Here is a 13,450-nt window from a genome sequence, read left to right on the forward strand (position 1 = left end):
CAAATGCGAAGAGATGCCGAAACACGCAAGCACAAACAGTTCTCTGCCGTTCACGGCTTTGGCGCACCATCTGGGACACAGCCTTTGCTGATGCGAGACGCAGTTGAAATCACCCATTCATCGTTGGGATTCGCAAGCACAAAACTAAACTTTGCGCTTGTCGATCGATGAAAAGGTTTCTTCAGCCGTCATCTGTACTTCTTTGAAAGTGTCGGACGTTTCGCTTCTTATACAAGAAATGTCCGACACCTTCAAAGAAGTACAGATGACGGCTGAAGAAACCTTTTCATCGATGGACCAGTCCTGTACGACTGAGAGCTTACACAGACGTTTTGCGCTTGTCGCTTTCTTCGCCCTCATGTCTATTCTTCGGGAATGTGATGAGCTCGTTCGTGTAGAAGATATCAATTAAATGGCTTCATTTAGAAAGAGGGGTAGAAGCACTTCTGCTAGTAGAAAAACTCACTTGGTGAACACAGTCCAGGAATTGCAGAAAGATGGGCGTAAATCCGCTGCCTTGACTGCTGGGACTCAGGTTGCTTCGTTGGCTAAACTTGTGGCCGAACGAGAGCCATTCTTTCTCCAGCAACACATGGAAGCCCTCCAGAGTGCGGTAGAAAGGGTCGCTAAGCAACTGCACTAAAGATACCACCTGTACAGAAAACACACACACAAAAAAATATACAGTAAAGTCTCGTTATATCGATATTCAAGGGAGTCCGAAAAAATATCGATATAACCGGGACTATCGATATATCCGACCCTGTTTGCATGTAATTTTCTCTGTGCGTGCATAGAAATAGTATCGATATAACCGGGACTATCGATATATCCGATATCGATATAACGAGACTTTACTGTATATACAAAAAGTTAGCGTATTTTCCGGTGTAAAGCGCACCCCCAATGAATGATGTATTTTCAAACTTTTTCCATATATAAGGCGCACCGGACTATAAGGTGTACCTTCCATGAATGAATATAGTTTTCTAAAAATAATACATAAATATATAAAAGTTCTCCAAATATAAGGCACATCACATTATAAGGCGCTACAGTATAGGCTGGGGTTATGCACGACTTCTTATACGGGGGAAATGGAGTCGGTAGCTGCTGATAGGAGTTACGAGACCTGTTGCAGCTCAATATTACTTCACATATAAGGCACAACTGCATATAAGGAGCAGGGTCATCTTTTGAAGAAAATCAGGGCTTTTGGGTGTGCCTTATACACCGGAAAATATGGTCAATGACGAGCTGACAATTTAAACGTGAATTTCTCTGAATATTCTCATGAAAATCAGTTGTTCAAACACAGCCTCACTGTAAAAATGTCAAACAGAGTTTTGTTTAACAGCATTTGAAGTCTGGGATGTACAGTATATAATGTTGTAGACAGAAGAGTGTGCTCTGTATACCGTGTGGAATTAAAATGTCACCAATGGTGGATGCTTTCATGCTGACATAATATTCAAGACCCCACCCCAAAAAAAACAAAACAAAACATTTTTTAATGAATGAACTCTGCCTTTTAGACTGAGATGACACTTTGACACTTTAGGAATGGGATTTCTTGTCACCAAGAAAGCATTTCCTTCCGCTCATTTTAGGGGAAAAAAAAAAATTCCAGTTAATCATTCTACCACTGAAAGGAAAGCGGCGACCAGTCACAAAGCATGCCGAGCATATTTGTCATACATGGCATACATGCACCACCCCCCACCACGAAGCGGATCCCGATGTCAAGGCGATCATCTGTTATCAATAGCACTGAAATAACAAAGGCAAGGTAAACAATTCAGGCTCACGCCACAGGCAATCTGTTTGGCGGGACTTTTGTCCATGTCACCTTCGACGCTTCTAATAAGCCCTGACAGAGAAAGAATGAGAGGAGTGCGGGGGGTGGGTGTGGAGGTTGGGGGGTTCGAGGCTTGCTGGCGGGCTTTTCTCCAGCGTCCAATCCCAATGGACAGAGAAAGCCGCTGGCGCACTGGCAAAGATCGGAAGCACTTAAACTACAGTCAGACCACAGAGACCGCGGGGGGGGGACATGGCCTATAGAAAAGAAAGTTGTGTATTCTGTGTGCTGGGTGTCTATGGCTCAATGGAGAGAGAAGTCAGAGCCTGGATGGATGCCATTTGAGGCTGAACAGGATTTTTGCGAGATGTAGCCGGCGACCTGTAGAGAGTGAGAATGCCTCGGGACCAACATGAACGTGGCATGAGATCCCGTCAACAGTAAAAAAAAAAAAAAAAAAAAACGGGGCTTGAGACTCCCCCGAAAGACACTCCTGATGGTGGTGCGCTTGCAACACTAACATGGAAAACATGAGCAATGAGCATAATGAAATATGGACACGCAAAGGACCCCGATAAGTGTTTACACGCCTTGGAAACATAATCAGAAAGCATTCGGGTTGAATTCAGCACAATTTGGTGACATCAGGCTTGAAGAACCTAAACCCCATTCTGAAAACCCATCGATGCGCGATGAGTTCAATGGTGACACAATCGGCTGGAAGATGAGCTGAGATTTCTGTGATTTTGTGATTCTTACAGAGGTCAGAGCCTCCATACCTTGTAATATTTTGACTCAGGGGGGGAGTTTGGAGGGACTTTTTGGGAACGAGATACTCAAGCGAAAGCAAACCATGGCAGGAAAAACAAAATGCAACATATATGCAATCCATCACTTTAGACACTGCCAGATAGCTTGCTTTCACATAAGGCTCAACCCATTTTAACTCATTCACTGCCATCCCCGAATTCATTTGGGAATTGAAAAGTATGACGTGGAGTGCCATTCCCTAATTTGTTCAGGTTTTGGTAGCAGCATTTGCCTTTTGTGCATGTTCGCGCTTTGTTACAGCTTCAGCTGTTGTTAAAGCGCTATAGCAGGTGTCGGGAACTTATGGCTCACGAGCCATATATGGCTCTTTTGATGATTGCATATGGCTCACCGATAAAACTAAATACATATTCTCGCTTTTTCGCTGTTCATTTCCTGTTTGGGCGGCAGTTGGCGGAAAGCGCAATTTTGATTGGATGATACTGACCTATGGCCGATGATGTCGAAACAGGTAAGTGCCCCCTTTTAAATAAGCCTGACGAGTAAAAAAAGTATTGAGTATCATACAGTTCAGGTTCAATAGACGCAAGGATTCATCGTTGTAGAGAGAAAAGGTTCTCCTGTGATTGAATTTGCAATGAAACAATACCATAAATGGAACAGTTGAATATCAGTGGCACTTTGACAAGCCCCATGCTAACGTTAGCATCAATATACTTCCGTGAGAGACAGCAGAAAGCAAACGTGCAAGCTAATGAGCAGTGTGCAGGCTAGCTAGCAGTAGCTTTGCGTATGTACCCAGCAAATTGACTTTCATTCCGATCGTTTGGCTGGATTTTTTTGACCAATCATGAGGAACGGAAAACTATTCATATGAATGGTGAGTATTATCACAGTTATTTTAAATAATATATTCTGACAATTTGTTGAAATCACATGTGTGTTTGCGTGCGTGCATGTGCGTGTTTCTAAATATTTTACTTTGATGGCTCTCTTATTAAAAGGTTCCCGACCCCTGCGCTATAGTAATCAATATTGTATTGTATTTTGTACAGGCACCCCCATTTCAAGCTCAGACAACTCCAGACCCACATAATTTAGGAATTAACTCTTTTTTTTTCGGATGAAAGAAAACAGTGTAAGGTTTCTTATGCTGAATTGAATGCTTATGTAGTCCTAAAACTCAATATTTTGTAGGTCCTGCAATTTGGGTGAAAATGACAAAATCCCTGGCACTGGAGTGGACACATTTTTGCATATCATCTGGCAGTGAATGAGTTAAGAGTATGGCTGTCATGAAAAAAGTGAAGCGGTCAACCTTTGCGGATTACGATAACCTGGATGATTGGGAAATCACTCAGACATACGGGGAAGCCACATTTTCACCAAGTGTATTACTTTGATGAAGATCAGCTATCATTTCAGGGCTATTTTAAAGCATTCCTTTGCGCACTGGAGTCAGCAGACTGGGCTGGGTGGTGAGCATGTCCACAGCCATAACCTCAGGTCTACACCCACTATTCCATTTTGATGACGCAAAAGCATGCAAGTTCGGTTAATTGAAGAGTCTTTGCTTCCCCTTAGGTGTGAATGTGATTTTTAAATTTATGCGACTGCTTTCATGTTTTCTGGGAAAGACAAGAAATCTGTTTTGGTTTCTCAAGGTGTCAACTTTCCAATTTCTTTGAAATTCTTACGCATCTGTCTTTTTTCTCTCTCAAGAAATAGGGCCCTGCTTGTGCAACATTCTCACTTGTGCGGTGATGTCCCAGCCGTCCTCCAGACTGAGCAGAACAGATGATCCGCTGTCCAGGAGCTCCACCAGAAAGAGAGCCAGCTGCAGGATCTTGTGAAGCTGTGACAAATGGGCATAGAATGACAATTTATCTCAGCAGTTACTCCCTGACAAGCGTTTGTTACTTTTTAATCTACGTTTTAACCATAAAGAAGACATATCAGATAAAGGAACAAAGTCCACAGAGAGTCAGAGCGTTGACTGACATGGTGAACATTAGCACTAAAAGCTTGATGAAAAAAAGTCACCTGCAGGATCCATTCCGAGTCTTCCAAAGCTTTGAGGAAGGAGTCTTCTGAGTCGGAGGAGTTGGCACTGGGAGCAAAAGCCCTCAGCAGCTTCTTAAAGGAGCTCTTCACTTGCCGCATGTCCGCAAAGTCCACCGGGACGAGTTCACAGTTCAGAGAGGTGTCCACTCTAAGGCCCTGCGCAAAGGAACACAAGGCACGGGTTTTAATATACTTTGGCCTTTCACCTGGGCTCATCAGAATCCAAACTCCCCTTTTACCACTTTTATGTTGAACGAAAGAAAACATTTGACATTAGGAATGCTTCCCCACCAAAATCTAAATTGATTGGTCGTGAGTATATCTCTGTGTTTGAGAAATATTTATTATTGTGTGTTAATTCCTAAAGGGAAGCTTCAGGACTTTTTGGGGATTTGTCATCTGTTGGACTGTGACCTTTTTTTCTTTTGCGACTGACTGAGAGACTGGTGACGTTTACTCATGTCCTAAAATTATGTAATTTAGCAATAATGGGAGGTGTGGTTAAAATGAGTGATGCGAATGATTGGATTGGATGTACTTTTCGTCTCGCAGTGGAGATTTTTAAATTTTACAGCAGTAAAGTTATGGACTAACGATTAGAATTACTACAAATTGCAGGTAAATATATATTATAAAAAAAAAACAAGCAAATAGTTTATGACCTCTTCATGCTATGACACCCCGCCCCCCTCAAAAAAGACTTGGAGCCACGCCTTGTAAATAGCACAGCCACCTTATGTCAGGTTAATACAGTTATATATCCCGGTATATCAAATATGCTTTCAATACTGTATTTTAATACCTTGCACTATGTGAAGTTCTTTTTAGGAAACCTTTTTTTGTGCAGTTACACATTTCAGTCTATTGTTATTTTATTTTATAGAATACTTTGTTTTATCTTTTGACCCCCTTCCCACCGCTCCTCCAACTCCTTTCAATGTTGCTGCTGTTGATTGCAAACTTCCCCATTGTGGGACTATTAAAGGTTTCTGATTTTGATGGGCTTTACTCCAGTGTTAAGGAATCACAGTGTCAATTTTGTTTCAAAAGCGTGTTGAACTTCTTTTTGGGCAAACAACGCCCTGTGGGCCAACTCCATTTTTACCTTCAAATGTGACTTTTCACCAAATACATAGAAGGCTGCTTGCTGTTTGAGTAGCTGGGCCTGTAGGCTGTTACTTCCTGCAGGGGGTACCAAATCTTTCCCTGCTAATCTGGCGCCCACGTCTACTGTGGATGTATGCTGGCTCAGCCTGCTGCTGGAGCGCAGGCTGGCCCACATGCCTGTCAAAACATAAGAGGCACAAACAAAAATCACAACACACACTCACATGCTCATTCACACACATGGGACTGTTCCAATGCCCCTGATTTAGAAATGCTGTCAAACAAACTAAGACTGAGTGATGAACACAGGTCTAGCAGCAAACAGGAAAAACATAAACACCTTCATTCTTTACATGCACCAGCAAAAACGTTTGCACCTTGAATCGCTCAATGAAATGTCATGTGCAAGAGGTAATGGATAGTTTTTTTTTAGCGCGGCAACAAATCAACAAGCAGTACCTTGCAAAAAGTATGCACCGAAAACACCATATTTTATACCTACTCACGGGAAGGAAATGTCACAGTTATCCCTTGCAACAATTAAAAAACACATTTTCACTGTCTCCTGCCATAAACTATGCTAAGAGATGCACAATGACAAAAGTGTTGGGTCACAGATCCATTACATTGAGTAGGATAAGTTTGTGTCTTGTAATTCCAGCTGAACATTTTGGATGAATTTTGGATGAACGGGCCAAACTCAAAATCTTTGTTCTGCTTATTTCCAAAGTTATTTTATGGGCTTAAGGTCTGGGTTCGATATTTCTCCCTCAATAAACTCTTGAAACTTGGAAGTTGTCTACATTGTTTAGGCCCAATTTGGAAATCAAGTTAAGACTGAGAGCTATTGAGCAGTCAAAAGGTTGCATACAACTGAGTGGTTAGCATATGGAGAGGTTGAGGGTATGAATCCGACCTCCGGCTGTGCTATGTGGAGTTTGCATGTTCTCCTTGTGCCTGCATGGACCCCCCCCCCCCCCCCCCGGATACTCCGGTTTCCTCCCACATTAGAAAAAAAACATCAATTGCAGGCTGGTTCACTCACACTCACAATCACACTAGGTGTGATTGTGAGTGTGACTATGTGTTTGTCATTGTGTGCCCTGCAATTAGCTGGCAACAGGTTCAAGGTGTTCCTCACCTGCTGCCCAAATAGAGGGGCACAGGTTGCAGACCACCTGCGACCCATGTGATGTTCAGTGATTCATATGATTAATGGATAGATGGATTATACGTTTTTTTAAGAATTAATCACAATCTGTCAAACTTGTGCTTGTTAACTTGAATTCAATCAACAAAGCTCATATCTCAAATTATGCCTGCAAGTCAAAGCAAAAAAAAATATGTAAAAAAAATCAGACCAATTAGTTCTATTCACGGGAACCTCATAAGGTGACTTCTCTCTCAGGGACCCAGTGTATTTTATGTCCTAATACTTTTGCCCGCAGAGTGTGACTATGTGAGGTTTCCTGGTTTAACATCAAAACTGATATCTTCACCATCATGTCCCGAGAGTGCTAAAAACAATTCTGGCAACCCCTGACGCCAACTAAAATGAAACATCACAAACTGACATTTCAATAAATGATCCCAGAGAGTTTGCTGAAATGAATGATGGAGATATCCTCCAACCAATTGGTGTTTATTGTCTTGCTGCTTCGCTGGGACTAGAATGAGTTATTCCTTTTGAATTGCATCAAGATTTTTATCTGGGCTGTCTTTGCTGAACTACGTGCACGGTCAGAGGTGCCTCATTTCATTTGATTCATGATGGTCTGCCAGGATAAACTGCTTCCTTCCCTCCGCAGTCAGGACTTGGCTTCCAACTGACCACAGTGGGCCTTGCTGAGCCAACATATTAGCAGTGGAATAGGCCAGATCAGAGCAGCCACTTGGGTTTGGTAAAAAACGCAGCTCCCAGAGGTGCACTTATTTCCCTCTTGTGATGATTAGTCATTAGTGGCTGAGAAGCACTTTGAGGAATGGCGATATGCCTGGTGTCTGGTTAGTTTTTGAGAGGAAAGCTGAGGTGTTACAATGAAATTCAGAAAGAGAAGGGGGAAAAAGGGCGTGTGTGTGTGGGGGGGTGGGGGGGGGGGGGATTGCACTATACCTTGGTTGTGGATTCTCTCCTGATTGGTTGGTTTTGGGTTTGAGTGAGTGAATAGTTTATCTCTGTACTCAAGCACTGCACGGTGGTTGTGTAGAGGAGGTCAAGACGAACATGAAAAATAACATCAATGTCATTAAAACATTTTATCTTGAAATAGCGCACACATCATGCATGGTCGGAAATTTAACTCATTCACTACCAGACGTGCAAAAATGTGTCCACTCCAGTGCCAGTTTTTTTGTCATTGTCACTTGAATTCCAGGACTCAGAGCATATTGAGTTTTAGGACAACATAAACATTCAATACAGCATTAGAAACCTTAGAAACCTTCTTTCATCAGAAAAAAATAGTTAATTCCTAAATAATGTGGGTCTGGAGTTATATGAGTTTGATATGAGGGTGGCTGTCCAAAATACAATGCAATACATACATATTGGTTTGTATAGCACTTTAACAACAGCAGAAGCTGGAACAAAGCGCTAACATCGAAACAAGGGAAATGCTGCCCCCTTATGGAATGAAGAAAGCATTGCCAGAGACCACGGCCAGCGCTTTATCAGCACCCAAGCATGAAAAAACAAAACCTGTACAAATTTGGGCAGTGGCAGTGAATGAGTTAAAGAAAACACATTTTTAATATATGTGCAATATCTGCACAATACAGATATTTGCGGCTATGTTTGGTCATGAGATAATGTATAGAATGCTTCACTATACAAACAGACATACAGCACTGGCATGGAAATGGTTGATATGCAGGTTTTTGGAGGATAAGACTATCAATGATGGTTATTATTTTAATAATTTTTTTAGCAACAATATTTCAAGAACATTGAAAACAAGCTGCAATGTCATCTCAAAAATGAATTGAATCATTGAATGAATTCTTGCATCATTTGTTCCAGCACTGCTATGACAAGATTGTAGGCTCATAAAAATAATTTAAAAAAAACACTGAAATGTGGCAGCATTTTTTGGAAAGGTCATCCAGGCAATTTACAAGGGAACTGTTGTGGGAGTGTGGCGATTAATTGGAGGTGGATTACGTGTCCCAACCCGCAGGAGTGATTAAGGTTATGGCCACCTTTGGAGAGGTCAGTTGGGATTTGAAAAGGAACGTGCTGGGAGAAGGGAGCAAAATAATTACAGATTTCATAAATTTGCCTGATGAATGAAAGCGGTGAGGTTTTTACATTTTCTTGGCATTGTCACTTTTCTTCTGGGGGAAAACAGAGTGTGATCTATTTGAATGCTAATTGTCTGGATCAACAACCTTGAGTAATATATCCCAAAATTAAGAATAAACCTCAATGCCTTTTTACCTTTGACCTTGATCTAATGACTAATTCCTGAGATATAAATCGACATCAACCACAACATTGTGAAGTCAAGACCAAACATTCAGTGCTAATAGACTCTTCTGAAAGTTTCACATTCTTGTGTGATTACATTTACAGTAATATTTATCTGACTACAGGTTAATACAAGTCATGGTCCATTCATCAGTTGACTCATTGTGTTGTTTTATTTTTAGTTATTGCTCACTTCACAATCTGCATGTTACTATGGAGTCTGATGAAAAGTTTGTATCAAGAGATACAACAAAAGTGCATTCTTTCCCTTTTAATTTAGAGCATTGTGTGACACTCACCTCCTCGTGTAAAGCTATTTGAAAATGGGATGTCTAAATGGACGGGAGCCATCTTTGGTATTCTGGATGTTCTCCTTTCACTGCCTGATGGGACACAACATTTACACATGATGTAAGAGGGGGAAAAGAAACACAACCCAAAATGGTTATTTACCCTGAAGCGCAAGAACAAGACAAAATGTCAAATCCATTATTTACTTTTTTGTCAAGAAGTGGAAAAAAAGAGCGTAACATGTTTCGGCAGAAACAACGACTTATATTTGTTGGTACATCTGCAGTGATAAGCACACTTTTCGTTGCGAAAAAATACACAGTGCTTGCTTGTTTGTGAGCGCAAAAGCATCCTGAAAAGTTTGTGAGGAGGATACACAAGTCTGAGGAGATGGATGGGCCGGGTGGTGACCTGTGCTTCTTGCATAACCTTTTATTGTACAAGTTTCCTTCCAAATGGTACCAAATAACAACTATGGTGCCTTATTGTCACACACAACAAAACACACAGGTATAAAATAAGAAACAGACTGAGGCAAACACATTTTGAGATTGATTGCAAAGCCGAACACACTTGGAGTGAACCAAAAATAACACTACAAAGTGCAAGCATGCAATTGGCCTCTTTGCAATTGCCTTCCCCTAAAGTGAGACAAATTCAGGTCAGGTGGAAGCACCAACCAGACTTGTCAAAACACAATGATTAACTCATTTACTGCCGGACGTGAAAAAAATGGGTCCACTCCAGTGCCAGGGTCTTTGTCACTCGAATTCCAGGACCCACAGAATATTGAATTTTAGGACTACATAAACATTCAATGCAGCGTCAGAAATCTTACTCAATTCTTTCATCAGTAAAAAAGAGTTAATTCCTAAATTATATGGGTCTGGAGTAATATGAGCTTGAAATGGGGGTGGCTGTCCAAAATAAAATGCATTACACGCATATTAGTATATATAGGGCTTTAACAGTAGCTGAAGGTGGAACAAAGCGCTAACATGAAAAATACAGAAATTTTTCCCCCTGTGGAAAGGAAAAAAAAACAAACAAGAAAAAACTAAACCCGAACAAATTCGGGAATGGCGCTCTATGTCACATTTTCAATTCCTTAATAAATTAGTGAATGGGAGTGAACAAGTTAATTTACAGTACACTAGCTTCAAGTCACTGCGAATCTATGATGAAATTAAGAAAAAAGCGCACCTTCTGATGGCTACATGGGTCCCAGAGAAAGCTGAAAATAACAGGCATCAAAACCAAGCCAAATGTGAAGGAAATTATCCACATACCTGGTGAGAGGCCTATGATGGAGCGGTTAGAGAGGGTGCTATGTCCATTCATTTTGAAGTAAATGGGTATTGAGTCGAGGATGGCTTGCAGATACTTCTCTTGTTCAAGGCTCCTGGATGATTCAGAGGACGATGCAGGGGCTACATCAAAAACAGAATGGCTTTTCAACCCAAAAAAGATTTTGACCGGTCACACGTGATTTATATAGTGAAAACGGTCTACAGGTCCAGAGAAATGCCCCAAACTAACACATTTGGATTCATTTGATGCAAACAGAGGAACGGAAAAAGTAAATTCTTGCAAAGATATTCACACTCACCCGTTGAAGAAGGGTTCTGTGATTTAAACAATCCCACCACACTTTTGCCATGGAACCCTCCTGAGCGCAGGAGCACGGCTTTGGTGCGAGGATGTTTCCAACAAACAACAGGCAGACGATTGTGTCGGTAGCATCGTGCCACTTTGTGTAAACTGCTGTCTTGTATGGCCTGAGGAACCACCAGCAGACCCGGATAACTGAAGCAGACAAAAAATAAAAATAAAGATTTATCTTGGGTAAATGACAGAAAGTGGAGGTATCACTACGAGTTGAATGATGTCTGAAGTCTTTGTAACTGTGGTGATAAAAGTGGCGATAGTGTTAAATAGCCATCCGTGTTGCATCTCCCAAAAATGTTTTTGCTATTTCTAAGTGCTGACACCACTTCCTTCGACTCTCTCGATCACATTGAATGGTGCATCCAATCATATTGCGGAGAGTTGTGATTTACATAAGACAACTGCAGTGTTGCTGCTCGTGACGGCACAGTGACGAATGTATTGTCAAGATGCTCTTATGGGGCTTTTTGCTCAGGTCTGATAGTTTGTGAGATGATGAAGGTGTCTGAATGTGATATAGGATTGGATGAGCGAGTCACTAAAAATTAACTTGTTAGTTCGACTATTATGTGTCACAATTTCAGTGTGTTTCCTGGGAATCTTCATTTCCTGAGATTTTGCATACCTGCGACAAAGAGAATAAAGCCTATTCACAGCCGTGATCCGAAACTGGTCGCCCGACTTGGAGCGAGATGAGCTGGCCATGATCGTACCGAGGCCCATTCGCTGGTAGTCACGGAAACAAGACTGCTCCACCAGCTGCTCCATAGTGGACTTTTCGGAGGCTCTCAAAGTGCTGCAAGTTGGCGGTTCCCCATCATCTGATACTGCAGCACAAATGCAGAGGTGACGTTTGGCACTAGCTACAATTAAATTGAGCTTGAATCACAATAATTTGATTCATTTCTCCCCCACCCCCACTCTTACTTGATATGTCATCATCTTCGTGCCAGGTCATTCTGCTGCCTCTGTCATTCCTTTTCAGTGTGGTCACGCTACTACGGCCCATTGTGATCTTGCTTGCTCTTTTGGCTCCTTTGACAATAGTCTTGGAGAGTGTTCTGAAATAATGGCAGAGCAGAAAACGACTCAATTTACATTTCTCCTGCTTAGCATGAAGATTGTTCAACAATTCTAGCTATGTTAAAATGATGCGTAAATTCACTTCAGTAAAATGTTTTTCATAATCAAACAAGGTCAACCACGAACCTAAAGCCAGTGTTCCTCTCTTTTTGCTTTGGAAGGTTAAGCTGAGGTTGAGTTTGCCCTGCGGCAAACGCAAAGGAGCTAAAGATGGACTGTGGGAAGCGGATTCGCTGGATGTGCTTCCTGAAGATCTCCACCATTTCAGAGTTCACCTCTTCGTCAAAAGCCACCTTTATCAACTGTAAAAATAAATACAGAGTTAAGAATACTGGTATACATAGGCGTATTGTTATTTCTACGTGTTGCACCTGTATTGTATGCAAATATCTGTTGCGTCTCAAACTGAATATTATAATATTATCATATTACAGTGATACCTTAGCGTACGAACGCTTTAGCTCACAAACTTCGCCTTATTCGCGAGCATATAATCTTGGCAGATGAACTAGTTTTCGGTGGACGAACAAAACCAAGCAACACCACGATGGCTGGTGGACTAGTTTTCAGCTGAAGAACAGCAAACCACACGGCCGAACAGCGCCACGGTGGCTGGCGGACTAGTTTTCTTCACCCTCTTTCTTTGAGTGCAGACGTGGTTTGTTATAGAGTGGAGTACTTTTGCTACTATGGGACCGAAAAAGACCCCACCACAGGCTTGTGTTAAGCCAAAGAGGACACAAAAGAAAATTACGGGCGAGCAGAAGAAGGAGGTTATCGAAAACCATGAACGAGGTGTGCGTATGTGTGTCTTCGCGTCCCAGTACCAGTATGCCAAGTCAACCATTGCTACATGTGGCTCAGGGTGTTTCTGTGTTGTCTAAGCAACGGTTTTAGGCAATAGAAGAGGTTGAAAAACGTCTGTTGATCTGGATTAACGAAAAGCAGCTAGGAGGAGACAGTGTGAGTAAGGTTATTATCAACTTCACTTGGATATCGTCAAGAGGCAACCTGGAACTACAATCACAAAGGTAAATAACACAACTTTATAAAACAGTGCAGTTTATTTCTTTAATTATAATACAATATCACATTTATTATACATAAACTAAGGTATATTTTGTGTAGCCATTAAGTTCGTAAGGTGAGGTATCACTGTATATTGATGCTAATCATTAGCATGCCAATGTTTTTTTTTGCAT

General features: G+C 41.5%; 1 protein-coding gene across 5 annotated transcripts in view; it reads right to left on the reverse strand.

Moving 5' to 3' along the window:
- Window positions 1-13,450, reverse strand: part of sbf2 (SET binding factor 2) — a 106,129-nt gene that overhangs the window by 11,423 nt on the left and 81,256 nt on the right. For all 5 annotated transcript variants that reach the window (XM_088992446.1, XM_088992444.1, XM_088992445.1 and 2 more), the window contains exons 24-34: window positions 12,375-12,550; window positions 12,093-12,226; window positions 11,791-11,992; window positions 11,107-11,303; window positions 10,787-10,927; window positions 9,506-9,589; window positions 7,854-7,928; window positions 5,739-5,917; window positions 4,613-4,789; window positions 4,323-4,424; window positions 467-652 (exon numbers count right to left, since the gene is read on the reverse strand). In XM_088992446.1, the coding sequence (XP_088848572.1) occupies window positions 467-652; window positions 4,323-4,424; window positions 4,613-4,789; window positions 5,739-5,917; window positions 7,854-7,928; window positions 9,506-9,589; window positions 10,787-10,927; window positions 11,107-11,303; window positions 11,791-11,992; window positions 12,093-12,226; window positions 12,375-12,550 (1,653 nt within the window). The remainder of the gene's footprint in view (window positions 1-466; window positions 653-4,322; window positions 4,425-4,612; window positions 4,790-5,738; window positions 5,918-7,853; window positions 7,929-9,505; window positions 9,590-10,786; window positions 10,928-11,106; window positions 11,304-11,790; window positions 11,993-12,092; window positions 12,227-12,374; window positions 12,551-13,450) is intronic.

This window comes from Hippocampus bargibanti, linkage group LG03, assembly GCF_051943395.1.
Source record: "Hippocampus bargibanti isolate YZ-2025 linkage group LG03, ASM5194339v1, whole genome shotgun sequence".
NCBI classification, from domain to species: domain Eukaryota; kingdom Metazoa; phylum Chordata; class Actinopteri; order Syngnathiformes; family Syngnathidae; genus Hippocampus; species Hippocampus bargibanti.